This window comes from Lissotriton vulgaris, chromosome 7 (assembly GCF_964263255.1).
Source record: "Lissotriton vulgaris chromosome 7, aLisVul1.2, whole genome shotgun sequence".
NCBI classification, from domain to species: Eukaryota; Metazoa; Chordata; class Amphibia; order Caudata; family Salamandridae; genus Lissotriton; species Lissotriton vulgaris.
Genome location: NC_141695.1, coordinates 1619667386 through 1619681741, shown reverse-complemented (window position 1 = coordinate 1619681741; position 14356 = coordinate 1619667386). Strand labels below are relative to the sequence as shown.

At 41.0% G+C, this 14356-nt stretch overlaps 1 protein-coding gene across 2 annotated transcripts in view; it reads left to right on the top strand.

Annotated features, from left to right (window-relative positions):
* Positions 1-14356, top strand: part of LOC147706109 (embryonic polyadenylate-binding protein-like) — a 552087-nt gene that overhangs the window by 263329 nt on the left and 274402 nt on the right. For both annotated transcript variants that reach the window (XM_086929033.1, XM_086929034.1), the window contains one exon: positions 7523-7618. In XM_086929033.1, coding sequence (XP_086785159.1) covers positions 7523-7618 — 96 coding nt within the window. The remainder of the gene's footprint in view (positions 1-7522; positions 7619-14356) is intronic.

Genomic DNA, 14356 nt, shown 5'->3' with positions numbered 1-14356 from the left:
AGATACGCCTACCCCGATATACCTAACCTAAGCCTAGTACAAGGGAAGGAGTAAATGAGCTGCAGTTTAAGTTAAGTTTGTTTTTGCCAAAAATCTGACTTAAGAATTCTCTAAGGATCTAATCCGCTCTGTTCCTTGGTTTTAGAATGAAGGAGGTCTTGTATCTTGCTCTCAGGACTCGATCTCCCAGTAACTCGCAAGGGTGACTGGAAACACCTTGCTGGATTTTCTCGGCAGGAGAAAAAGACAGCGTCTTTCTCAGTGCGTCAAATGGGAGGGACGGCTTCCTTCGACACTCGCATCAGCTGGGCTTCCGATAAGTAGATAGCCGCTCTGCTCCAAACCACTGTGTGTTGCTTAAGGCAAACGCTGGTATATTTATACCTGGAAGGTGCCGTGTTTGACATAAGGTTGGACATAAGACGTCAATAAAAGATGTCACTAAGAACTGGCCGTTCTTTCAGTGCTCGCAGAAGTTCTAGGACAAATCAAAACAAAAGCATGGGGAATTCCCAGGTTTCTGGAGGTATGGTTTGTTGAAAGAACTCGTACTTTCTAGGAGTCTAAGAAAGTAGCCTTGCCGTATTTGGTTTGCATTGGCTATTACTAAATATGGATTTGATTCTTATGCCTTTATAAGGGTATGATTTGTTATAACCACATAAGGGCATAAATCGGGAATATTTAATTAGGGTCCTAGATACGATCACAACACCCACTCCACGTATAATGTCCATCATTACTAAATACTAAGCAATGTATTAACATATAGGTATGCCTGTGTTTTCCAGCCCACCCCAAAATACATCAAATGCATTTGAAATGGTATAGATACATGAAAATGAGTATTATACTGTACGCTTTCAAGCAGTGGTATCATTCAGATAATGCAAATATAAATATCAGCTGAATGAATTGCGAAAATTAAATTTATGAAATGGCTCTTAATACAGAAGAGAAGGTCGAGACCATTTCATCACAAGATTGTAAATGTGCTAGAGGCTGATTCAAAATATTGTCTCTAGAGTCTCTAGGAATAGTAGCTCTGTTCTCTAAGAATAGTTCTACTTTAAGCAGAGTACCTTGTGCCAAAAAAAGGTAAATATTTTGGAAGTTGCGAAAAATAATTTTTCTTTCAGGGGAAAAAATAGTTCCAAGTGTTTTCAGCAGTGTTTATAAATACTGAAGGCCGAATTCAGAGTTCAGGGAACGCTGTGTGCTCGCGATTTCAATTGCTATTCTCGTTGTTAGGAGAGAATTTTACCTAAGCTAGACCAGCAAAAATTTGTCTAAAACAGTAGGTGAAAGTTGGGCCAACGCTGAAAAATCAGAAATAGTGCATATATGCGATGCATTGCCATCATCGGTGTTTAGATCAGCAATGCTCACAGAAGGTTGTACCTGTGTGCTGCCGCTTTCATCTCGTACTTCACAGCCACCTAATCGTAATGGTGAAGTCTCAACGAATGCAGTCATCAGAATCGGTAGCCGCTGGGGACATCACGTTGCATGAGTCGTTACCGGTCAAAGCGTCGATATCCATTGGTACTGTTGATGGTAGTGTAAGACATACGTCCAACATGCATTATTCTCCGCATAGCAGACATCGAAGCACAGGTAAGATGCAATTTTGCAAGATCGGTCTGAATGAAAGAAACCAGGTAGTATTCAGATCTCTTAGCCGGGCCAATCCGAGGACCTTAGTGATACTGTCTCGCTAGGATCGTTTCTTCCATCGTAGCCTGAGTTTTGTCTGTGACTTGGCTTGCCATATCGGAGCAGAAGGAACGAAAATAAAATTCCTGCTACGAGTCCCAAAATAAGAGGCAGGCCACCGAAAAGAGTGCACAAAATTCGGGAAGATGCCCAGAACCGTTTCAAAAGGTGTTAACAGTCCTGAAAATATTGTCTTAAATACATGTGCGATGCCACTGGTATCTGACATGTTTAAAATTTGATTTAACATTTCTACGAAATGCACGGGGCAGTTTGTCGATAATAGGGTATGTATCTCTGCCGCTGTCCTTGCAGCTTACAGGTCATACGTCTCTTTGGACGAGGTTAAAGCCACAGTTGTCTGTAAAAGAATAGACTTCATTCTGCTTAAAGTATCAATTCTAATAGAAGAGATATTCACAGAAGGCCATAATGCCGCCACCATGTCTGGATTGCTATTTGGATACAATACTTGCATACAACAAATGACCCTGGAAGTAACGCTCACGAGATAGGGTTTTCCTGGCACCATGCCACAACAGCTGTGGTCACTTAATATAACGTAGCTACTGTTGGAAAGATGTCTAAAAAAGGGCTCTATCTGTGTAGCTGGGGTGCCGTGCAGATGGCATGAAAGGTTGTTTGATGAACCTTTGCAAGATCCATGCAAGTTTATACCTTCGCATAGGAGTGTACCGCTCAGTGATGTTTTACAATTATTACCACTAAGAAATAAATCTTTCTTTCCCCCACTTCAACATCTATGTGTAAAGGGTAAATTCCAGGTTGATTTGATGTATCCTTAGCCCAACCTTTCATACAGGCCTGCTGGTATATACTCTTGGCAGTATTGAAACTGAAAAGTTGTTATCGGGATTGTAATGGTGCCATGTATTATCCATTCAATGACAGGTCTTTCTGACATTGTCAACGGTAATCTCTCAAGTTTTTCAATGCTCACCACCGTATAGTGTGCTCCTTTTTGTGCCAACAAAATTTGTCTATCAGCAAGGTTAAAGATAGAAAATGATGTTATGTTGATTAGGCGCCATGGCACGTGACCTGAACGGAGGTTTTGTAACGTCCAGCCTAGCTGTACAATAGAACGCAATTGGGACGAACCATGTTGTAACATTGTCATATCCTGTTCTATTATATCAATAGCAGATTATACAATGCTGTCCAGTGAATAGATTCTGGAGGACAGAGTTGTTAACCCATTGTCCACTACAGAAAGTTTTTTCCAAATAATACGATCAATTTCTTGTGTTTTTTCTGCAGTTTCAATTTGATTTAATTTCCAAGCTTCATTGTAAGCTGCGTATATACCGGCGTATATGAAACATTTTTTACTCTGTTTGCGAGGTCCCAGTAGGAAATCTCGCAAGTCAGCACCGTCTTTAGGTGAAGTTAAGTGTTGCTTAAATACGGGAAGTGTGGATCTCTGTAGCCAGTCGAGGCATAGTTTTCCTACACTGTATGTTGTAACTATCCCTGGATGTTGTCTATGGGAATATCTTGGGTCTCGCCTGTTCTGTTTGAACCCCTGTATTTTGTTCAGGAATCTATCATGACAGTTATTAGTGTCTGCGGGCCAGATCAACCATTTGTTCCAATCCGGAAGTGTTCTGTTTTGTTTTAAAATATAGGCCACGTCTAACGCTTCATCTGCAGTAGTGTTTCTATCAGGCATTGGCTTTGTTATAGTCTGGTTGTTTAAATCTTTTATCTTGGCTAAACCAAGACAGGTTGTTTGCTGAATTGTCATTCAGGAACATTATTTGTTCTGGGATCATGCAGGCTCTGAACAATGCTTCTAAGCCTTGTGCCTGCCATTCCTTTGTACCCCAGATGGTTTTTGTCTCAATGTTTTTCCAAAATTCAAAACCAAATGTAGACATATTTTTTCATAACATTTTTTAGAATAAATCAGTTTAGTGTTTGTCAACATGCTTTTCACTCCTGTCTTATTTAACATTTTGAAATAGAATGTTTCAGGATCAGTGATATTAAACCCGAGAAGTATGGGAATTTCTCATAAAATGTTTTAGAGCTGCCTTTTGGTGGGTTTGGACAATGTTCCCACTGATTATAACTGAAAATATTTCTAGGATTTTCAGATTTATGCAGATAATGATGCCCAAAGTGGTTGAAACAGTACATTTCCTCATAATTCAACGAACCCTGTAAATAATCATGTGCTGGAAATTTTGCTGACATTTCTAAATCTGACATCATATTATTAATATTTTCAAAGTCCCAATCAGAGAAAGTACTAGGTGATATAAATTCACTTAAAGAAATCTTAAATTGGTGTGAATATTTCAAGAGTTCAACCGGGCCATATATTTCATAGTCAGTTTTGTCCCATGCTGTACCACCAGGTATAGGGATGGCTGTGATGTTCACTGATGACAGTTCTCTTTTTTCGATGTGCGATGATCTGTGTGGTTTCAGGACCAAGTTGATGTTCTGACTTGCTGTGTCCATTGTACTATATTTTCCATCAATAAATCTACCCAAACTTAAAACCAAGATGAGCCATAGAAGGAGGAAAAGTACGCCTAACACAATCCATATTTTAATCCATTGTGAAGTTAGATATGTTTCTCTGAGTTGTTGAAAGAGTTCTGTGATTTTTTTCTTTGAATGTTTTTGTTGCTGGCTTGTCTCCGTGTTCACTTGGATCATCGGAAAAGTCATCAAAGTTGATAAAGTAGCCAGATGCAGTTCTCTCAATTGGTGGGATTGCTTCCGGATTTCCATTGATCTTTGCATTTTCTTTTGTTACATTTGTGTAGTCCGAGGCTACATCGTTGTAGACTGGTGTTTCTTGATGAATTGTTGCAATTTGGGTTTCAAGAGGCACAAGTTCCATGGCTTTGTTGCACAGCCTTTTTTTTAATCACCGTAGGCTTATCAAATGTGATTAGTCTCTCAGTTTGAACCTCTTAGATTGTAGCAAGATTTGATCTTTTGCTATTTCTTCGGAGTCCACTTGGCCTACTACTTATTATTGGCCACATGATTGTGGTTTCACCAGGTCGATTGATACAACTCGCTTCTCCTTTTTTCCAGCAAGGGGCTGTAGTACAACTGATCTTGTTCCGCTGACAGCAAAGACAGGTACTGCTTTTCTGTAAGAAGGCCCAAATTCCTTCTTCACCGCAATCTTTTCTCTGACCAGATCCCCAATCTTTGGAATCCAGACAGGTCTTGCTTGGATAGGTGGTTTTTCTTCAATGGTAGTTGGCTTTAGCTTTTCGTTACTCAGACTTTTTCTTGTTTCATTTAAGTCCTGTAAAACAGCCAAACGATCTTTTTACATGAAAGGAAGGTTTCGTGATATATGCCTCCCTGATTCAACTGTATTCAATGCATTAGTGGTTATAACGTCCTTTAATCAACCCTGTCCTCCTCATCTCACATATGGAGCGCAAACTCCTAGCTATCAATGCCTCTGAAAGTTGGCCTCGGCCCGCCATTGTCGAATATATTAGACTGGTTCTGAATGGACCTGCAGCATAAGAGAATGCCTGGAAATCCGACACTGACAGAGCTCTGTTGATCATGCGTTAAAGCTCTCCGCGCATCCCATGAAGGGTTCTGAATTGAATGCAGCAGTATGGGGCGAGTCGGACTTTCTTTGAGTGAAGTCTATTCATTTTTTGTCTGCAAAATTCCCCTTTCAAAATGTACTCCAATGGATTAACGTCGAAAACTAAAGCCTTCTGTGTATATTTGAAAGTTACTACTTTAAAATGTAGGATGTCTTGGGTTACTGATTGGATGAGTTAAAAGTGAAATTAACACCGGTCGATGAAAACATTAAAACTACGTTAGGAGAGTCAAGGTGTCATGTCATTACTTGTACAGTGAAAGGTACATGCACTGCAGTAGTTTGTGAAGGACTCTAGCCAGTCCTTTTGTTGTATTTCTATCTGGGACCCTAATTCTATATTCCCGATTCATGCCCTTATGTGGTTATAACTAATAATATCCTTATAAAGGCATAAGAATCATATCCATATTCAGTAATCGCCCATGCAGTCTAAAACACAGCACGGCTACTCCCATAGACTCCTAGAAAGCACAACGCGTTCTTTCAACAAATCAAGCCTCCAGCAGCCCGGGAATTCCCCCCTGCTTCTCTTTTGATTTGCACAAGAACTCCTAGAGTCCAGAAAGAACTGTTAGTTCTTGGTGACGTCTTATGTCCAACCTTACGTCAAACCCGGCACCTTTCAGGTATAAATATACCAAGGTTGCCTTAAGCAAACGCACGGTGGTTGGGAGCAGAGCGACGTTCTACTTGCCCGTGAGCCCAGCTGTTATGAGAGCCGACGGAGACCACCCCTCCCCTTGACGCACCGAGAGAGACACTGTCTTTTTCTCCAGCCGGGAAAATCCAGCTCCGGTTCCCAAGTCACCCTCGCCGGTTGCTGGGAGATAGAGTCCTGAGAAGCGAGATACAAGACATTCTTCATTCTATGACCAAGGTACGGAACTGATTACAACCGTAGAGAGAATTCTTGATTCCGATACTTTGCAAAACTTAACTTAACTTACAACTGCAACTTACTTACTCCTTCCCACGTATTAGGCTTAGGTCAGGTACACTGGGGTAGGCGTATCTTAGAAGCACCAGTTGAGTTCGTTGGTCAATAATGTTTTTATGTATGTATATATTATATCCATTTTAAAGTATCTTATGGCTACGAAACCATATCAATGCTTTTACAGTATTTCATAATACTACTTTTACTGTACGCACTTTACTTTACAATAAGTATTGCAATTGTGGCAATTAATTTCTCTTGCATGAGAAAGAAGACTGCTCAATAAAATAACACCTTTTATTGAAAACGCCTGTCTCTCTATTTCTCTGCAATCTGGTGGAACTAAGCATGCCTGACTGACTGAGTGAAATAGTTGTCTATTGTTTCACACGACTCTGAAGATACACTCTTTATTCTGGGGGAGCAAAGTTGTCATGTTTATGCGGTTGTAGGAAGCTAATCCCTTCTTGTCTAAATCAGGACAGGTAACCCTTTCCTGAACATTCGAGAAAGTTTCTAGTGACCTCTGAGCTAGCTGGCAAAACTAATTAAGTCTAACATAGTCAGTAGAGACCTAGATGACCTCAGTCCTACATCTACACTACTGTTTGTTATTCCAATGCGCAGAGTCTATGGGGAATATAGGAACTACACTACACTCGGAAGATCTTATTTATTTCTAGATATGACTGGGTAAGACTACATCCTTCAAAACCGATTTGCTTGTTTACATTGTTTTAAATGTATAGTTTTGCTTTCATTTACCATTTGAATCTTGGGGCTGAACGTGGAAGGAAAACTGAAGCATCCAAAGAGTGCGTGGTTAAGAAGTTTTTGCTTGCAACCCGATCATTTTTTCCCCCTCAAAAATGTATCAACCTTTTAAAGGTTGTTATATTGCAGGTAAAGCAATCTCCTTTTGCAAAGTGCTCACTTGTTGATTTTTAAAATTATCTGCCCCAAGCACTGCTTCACTCCTAACCATCTAAAGGCTATTTCTACACTTCTGTAATGTACTGTGCAGCAAGTAATAAAGGTATATTTTCAGCAGAAAAATGTGCCTTGTAGAAGGGATGATGGCAGTGCAAGACGCAGAATGTAGCTGAATGATTCCCGTGATCATTAGTGTGCAGTGGAACATGTTACTCTAAAATTCTGTATATGTGTGTTTTAAGCATCAGTATGTTAAAATCAAAAGATTTTGAAAGTATTCACATATGAAGTTTTCATTTTTTTGTGATTTGTAGGGTGTAAATTTGTATGTGAAAAATCTGGATGATGGTATTGATGATGACCGACTGAGGAGGGAATTCGCTCCGTATGGTACAATCACAAGTGCAAAGGTAAATCGTATTGAATATTGTGTAAATGCTACAGCATATACATTTAGTTATTTTAAATGCTATACTGACCAGATATTTGTTGTGTAGTTACTTTTGTTCTTTCTTATATTATTATTTAGAAAATCTTCCACTTTGAAGAATAAAACTTAATAAACTTACCAGAACAAATCCTGAAGTGCATTACATAAACAGTTGTAACATATATGGGAAGTTTAGAAACTGTGACTGATTAATAGTCGAGTCAGGCGGCTGACAAATAGTTATTGCATAGAGGTGAGCTAAAATTGTGGTTTTGCAAATGATTAGATGACCTTTGTGGCTCTATTTCATCTTCATATCTTGAATGACCTTCTTAGTGACTCGATTAGAAGTGGGAATGGAGTGAGTGCTGAAATCTGTGGTTTGTTCTGCATGTGACTAGTTTCTTAGTAGCTACTTAATAAATTGCATTTTCAGTCCATTCTGTGTTGGAAAGACTTTGTTGAATAATAGCTTTTAGCATTTTTCAAGCATAGCAGAACTAGCTCGCCATAAGTTGAGGTTGTTATGGTCTTTCTGGTTGGATAGCATTGCTTTTGAACAGAAGCCTCTATATATCTCATTGGTGGGACACAAGATTAACTAAATCGCAGCAATATACTAAAGTTTCTAAAATCACTTCCCATTAATCTATCGTTTGCAGGATAATCAGTTGTTAATATTCTGTTTCTACCCCGCTAACAAGTAAAAATAAATGCAACAACACGGCTGGTGTTAAGGACACAGAAATAACATGAGTCCATTGTATCCCCCAAACATAGCTTTGGTAAAAGGAAAATACACATTTCCATAACATAAATTAAATATTATCCTTCTAGACATTGCAAAAAAAGTAAATACTAAATGCAGAAATTCAGCAAAATTTGGCAATGCCCAACCGATCTTTAAAAAACGGTAGTCTCTTGTCAACTACAACAAATCTACAAGATCTAATGCCCTGCATAAAGAAGCATACACATCTAGCACCCCCAAGTCTGTCTCTATCCCTAGAAGATCAATTCAATATGATTAGCATAAAAAATCAGGGGAACAGGGTTTGTAGGCTAAAAAGGTCGACCAACCTCTCCAGGACAGGACATAGTTACCATAAGCACTATCCAAAAATAACTTGTCTGATACAAGCAGCAGGTTTGCAAGTCAACATCCCCAACCATGGTCATATGGAAAAGGGAGCGGGATTTCCCAGTCATCAAATCGATCCAATGAAAAGCTATTCATGGAACCTGTCATGGTGGAATCAATTCAACGTCCAAGAAGATGCTATCAATACCTGACCACATTTGATATCGGATGCCTTAAAAAGAAACATGGATAACAGAAGCACTACTTCTTTTCAGCTTTAAGTGTACCGCACTCTTGCCATAAAAATGAAAGAAAAAGGGCATGCCTACAAGTGTATTGGTAACATTTGTGAAAATCATCCTAAATGTTCAAACAGAAAAAATCAACAGTGGAAACCATGGTTTCTAGGAGTCACATTGACCATCCTGAATGCGTAACTTCAAAAATGAATTTTTAACCTTAATAAAACCTTGCCCCAAATCTCTCCGCCCAGAAGTGGATCTGATGGGAATATACATTTTGTATCTAATTACTGCAAACTCCGATAAATTATACATATTTGCCATTAATTGAGATGCAGTGGCAAACAACAAGGGAGTAAGACCTCATTTGGCAAATCTTGTCCTCTCTGTACCATCCACAGGGATCCGAACCTCTTGGCAAATATATAATTTAACCATTCCACTCCATGGACCTAAGAGTAATGACCATAGCAAATCTGATCAACCAGCAACCTTCACACATATAGCCCCAAAACATAATGTCATGTTAGCTTAAACAGAAATCTCCCTCCCTCTTCTAAGTCAACTAAATTAATTTTAAATGAACACCATCTTCACAGCAATGACTTTCCGCAGAAAAAATTCCTTTCCCTCAATAGATGACAACCTGACGAGGTCTAGATCTATAAGGGAGGGAAACATGACTTCCTAGACAAAGCAATTGAAATGGTTATCTAAGGTGAAACACATTTTGGAATAGATTTCTAGGTTTTCAGGGGCTTCACCGATTTTCTAAACACTATTTCCTCAGACATCTGTCCCTACAGCCACACATCGTATGGGAGGAACAATATGACAACCAGGCAACCAACTGTCCAAGGATAACCCCATGCACAAAAACAAAAAACTATTCCAACCACTGGTTCAAACTGCTGGTTTACAGCTAGCCTCCAGAAAGAGCAAATAAAACTCATTAGTGAACAATCCAATCCATGATGCAAAACAAACCAAAAGGGTGGTCATGAAGCAACAATTTAAAGAAACTGGTATGCAAGGCCATAAGATCCAAAAATAGGCTATCGACCTTCCCTAAGTATGCTCTACCTGCAACCGAAGTGTATTTTTGCGATGGATGAACGATTTGTCAGAGGCTACTCACCCCTCACCCGTGAGGGTCTCAAGCGCCGGGGGGGGTTTGAAGATCCGTTAGCCGAAGAGCCAGGTCTTGAGAGCCTTCCTGATGGTGTTCAGGGTGGGGCCGAGTGGGGTGTCTACCGGGAGCTTGTTCCAGGTTTTGGCCGCAATGTGAGAGGTCTTTCCACCTGCACCTGTTCTGCAGATGCGTGGGGTTTCGGCCAATGCAAGGTTGGAAGATCGGAGGTTTCTTTTGGATACGTGGAAGTTGATTCTGTCGTTGAAGTATTTGGGCCTGGTGATAGTGTGGGTGAGGATTTTGAAGGTGGCTCTTTTCTCCACGGGAGCCAGTGGAGCCTTTGTATCTGTTGGCTGTGTTCGTGCCAGGGAATGCTGAGGAGTAGTCGGCGGCGATGTTCTCTACTGTCTGAAAATTTCTGAGTAGGGATTTTTTATGCCGGCGTATAGTGCGTTGCCATAGTCCAGTCTGCTGGTAATGAGTGCGTGGGTGACTTTCTGTAAATGAGTTCAAACCCATCAGCATGGAACAAATATGTAACTACTTTGTGAAGTAATTTGTTATGTACAAAATGAACATCGCTACAAATTCCACCCCCGCCCAAAAAAACCTCAAATAAAAAATATAAAAAAACAGCAAAACCCATATTCCTATCGCAACAGCCCCAGAAGAGAATGTCAACAAGGAACACTACTCAACAAATCCACCTGTCAAGCCAGACCAAAAATCTCCAGGTTGGGTAAGCAATGAGATACTACTAATGAAAGCTTTCTTAGGATTCAATGCTTTGTAATTGAGGATGTGCCAAGTGATCACAATTATTTGGGACAGAAGTCTTTTGTACTGTCATTTGATAGTCTATCTTCCATTATTTGGAAAAAGTCATAATATTGCAATGTAGAAGGGTTTTTCTATTTGTGAGGATTTTTGTGCAGATTTTGCCAACTGTTTAAAGAAAGGGTACGATATCTGCTTGGAAGTGGTTCATCTTCAATGCAAATATATGGCTAATGTGAAGGTGGAATTAACCTCATGCAAAGACTACACTGTGGAAAATAACCTTGGATTATTACTTAACTAGCTTAGATTAAGTACCCACACTAGATGGGATGATTCATCTTTCGGATCACTCACCTGCAATATCCCTGTTTCTACATGAACCTTTCTGATAGAGACTTGCAGCCTCAGAGTCCTTACCTTTAAATATTCCTCAGGTGTTCAGACTGGATCTTAAAACTCTTCACCAGTAGCTCTGAACGCCGGCAGGGGGTGCTGTGCAGCTCAACACCAATGGCGTATCCCTCTGGAAATAACTTGTGGAACCTATATGCGCCACTCCCGCTTACTTGCATTGGTTTGTTCCTTTCCACGCCACCAGATGCAGATCCATCTCTCTATCTTATCTTGAGACACTTACCTTGATATTTTCCAATTTTGCTCCCCTAAAACGACCGGTTTAAGCCCATATGGACCTTCGCAAACTATCTGTGAAATATCCTCATTGGGTTCGCCTTTGGTGTCGAGTCACAACTCCAAGACCTGCAGTGGCTTTGAGTCGTTGATCCCAAAGGCCACTCTGGACTGTGAAGTAAAATGTTGCATCGCCAAGCATCAGAAGACTCTTCGCTTTGACCACTCTAAGTCCAAGTCAAAGTCAAGGTTTGGTCCCGTTCCTGCCCCAGGAGTCACCAAAGAGGCTGATATTAATCACAATCCAAATCGTCTTGTAAGTCAAAATGTTATTTTTTTTTTATTTGAAGTGGGACTTCGCCCCCTCTTTCGACTCAGTCGCTAAGCAGGTGTGTGGGCGGTGCCCTGGCCCTGGCTTGCTCCCATAGTGGACAGCTTGAAGAGTTCTGCAAAGCCATGCTACTGCTTTTCGAATCCTTGCCAACTGCCTCTGGCATGCCTTCTGGCCCCAAGGAGTCAAGAGGGCTTCCATCTCAAGTATCGCTGGAGAGTTCGACCTCTGTGCCAATTACCCTTGGATCCCACGACGACCCCTCTGGCACTACAGTCCATGCGATTCCTTGGACTTTGCTGGTACAAAATCAATCGATGTACTGCTAGTACTTCCGGAGTCGGTGCTGGTCTGATCTTGACCAAATTTTCACCCAATAAGAGTTGAGCTGCCTCTACCTCAGCTTGATCTCCTACCTCCACAAGGGAGACCACACACCCTACATTCATGTTTCGGCAAGGACTCAGACAATGATTGACACAGGTGATGAGCAACACATATATCAAACAAACATTGTACTACATTTCACATTAATGACATTGACCTATTCTGACAACATATAACATCATAGATTGATTATGCCATATATTTATTATTGGCATAATCAATCTATGGCATAATCAATCTATGATGTTAAATAGTTGAATTTCAAATCAGGCTAAGTGAATTGATTTAATCAGGATAGCAAAAACTTTTTGTACATGTATATATGCCCGAATAGGATGAGGCGTATGCTTGTGTGTGTGTGTATATATGTGTGTGTATGTATGTATGTATGTATGTGTGTGTGTGTGTGTGTATATATGTGTGTATATATGTGTGTGTATATATATGTGTATATATGTATATGTATATGTGAGATGTATATTTGTAGGGCGTCGTAACTGTTTTTGAGTCCTTGACATATTGTTTACAATTGATGTTCGTAAAAGATTTAAATGTTATATGTTGTCAGAATATGTCAATGTCATTAATGTGAAATGTAGTACAATGTTTGTTTGATATATGTGTTGCTCTAAGAATAAGAGAATTTCCCTAACGAAAAAGTATATAGTGTGGTTACTGTTTTCAAAAGAAATGGGATCGCAGGTTTTGTTTTTGTTAGCATATTCATAAATGGCCCTACCTGGGTCCTGTCCATTGAGCCTGACCCCTATCGTGGCAATATGAGGCGGCCCAAAAACAAAAATTCAAACCCAGCTCCCCACCTTGGAGGTCAAGACTAATGTTTTGATAGGTCTGAAGCCATGGCGGCACACCTCTTCTGAGCCCATTTTACCATTTAATGAGGCACTGACGGTTACCTTATTGGGGACTTGGAGACTTGGACCAAACCTTGCTCCAGCTCCATTTAACAAACAAATTGCCAGGCGCCATCGCACTGCCATGGGCGATCATGCTTTCCTTTAGATTCTCCCCACCCCAACGTTTAATGGTGCAAGCCTCCATGAGCAGGTCAAACCTTAACACCTTTCCTTCTACTCCCTCTGATAGGGAGTCTAAACAAGTAGAAACATTAAGAAACACGTTTTTTCTTCCACCTCCCTAGCTCTCAGTACATGCCAGTTGCCTCTTGGGACACAATTTGCATGCCTTTTGGTACTTGGTGGCTTAGATTCTACCTTGTGTCCCAGAAGTTTTGGCTTGGACACCACCAATTCCATCTGGTGAGCCATTGGCACAAGTGGCTGTGATCCACTAGATTCTCACGCGATATTCATTCTTCCATGATGACCATGCACATTGTCAGGACTGAATTGTTTGGGGACAAGGCTGATTCTGCTTTAGAGCGATTTAAGGAGAGCAGGGATTCTGCCCACCAACTGCACCAACCTTACCGATTCTTTCTAATCCTTTTGTGGATTTGTATAGCTATCCCATACTGCGAGCCTGTCCAGTCAGCCTGTTTGGCTCAGCAAGGGGCTCAGCAGTTCGCTGTAGAGGCTGTGGTGCCCACCACCACCCTTGGCCCAGTTCATCAGGCCACCCAGTCGACTTCTCCCCCCCCACATCCTCCAGCAGCCCCACCTGCAAAACCCCTTTAGCATGCCCATAGTGGAACAGTCACCTGGTGGGAGGCATGATCCAACAATTTTTCCCAAGTTGGCAAACAGTAACTTCAGACGGTGAGTTCTGCAAATCGTTCACAGGGGCTATACATTACCCCTCATTTGTTCTCTGCCGCACCTTCTATCCCCCCTCACTCCCCTCCCCCAGCAACTGACAGAGGCCCATAACCCCATTTTTCAGCTAGAAGTGCAAGCTCTTTTAGCCAAAGAGTCTGTCGAGGGTGCAGGTGCTAGAAGTAGGACATGGTGGTTATTTATGTTACTTTCTAGTGTCCAAGGCCAATGGATTACTCTGTCCTATTTTAGACCTGCACCCTTGCCACGTCTTCCTCAGAAGAAAATCCAAATGCTCACCCTAAACCAGGTCTCATCTGCCCTCGTCGCTGGAGACTGGATGGTGGGTTTGGACCTGCCCAAATGCCTAGTTCAATATGCCTGTCGTAACAGGCCATT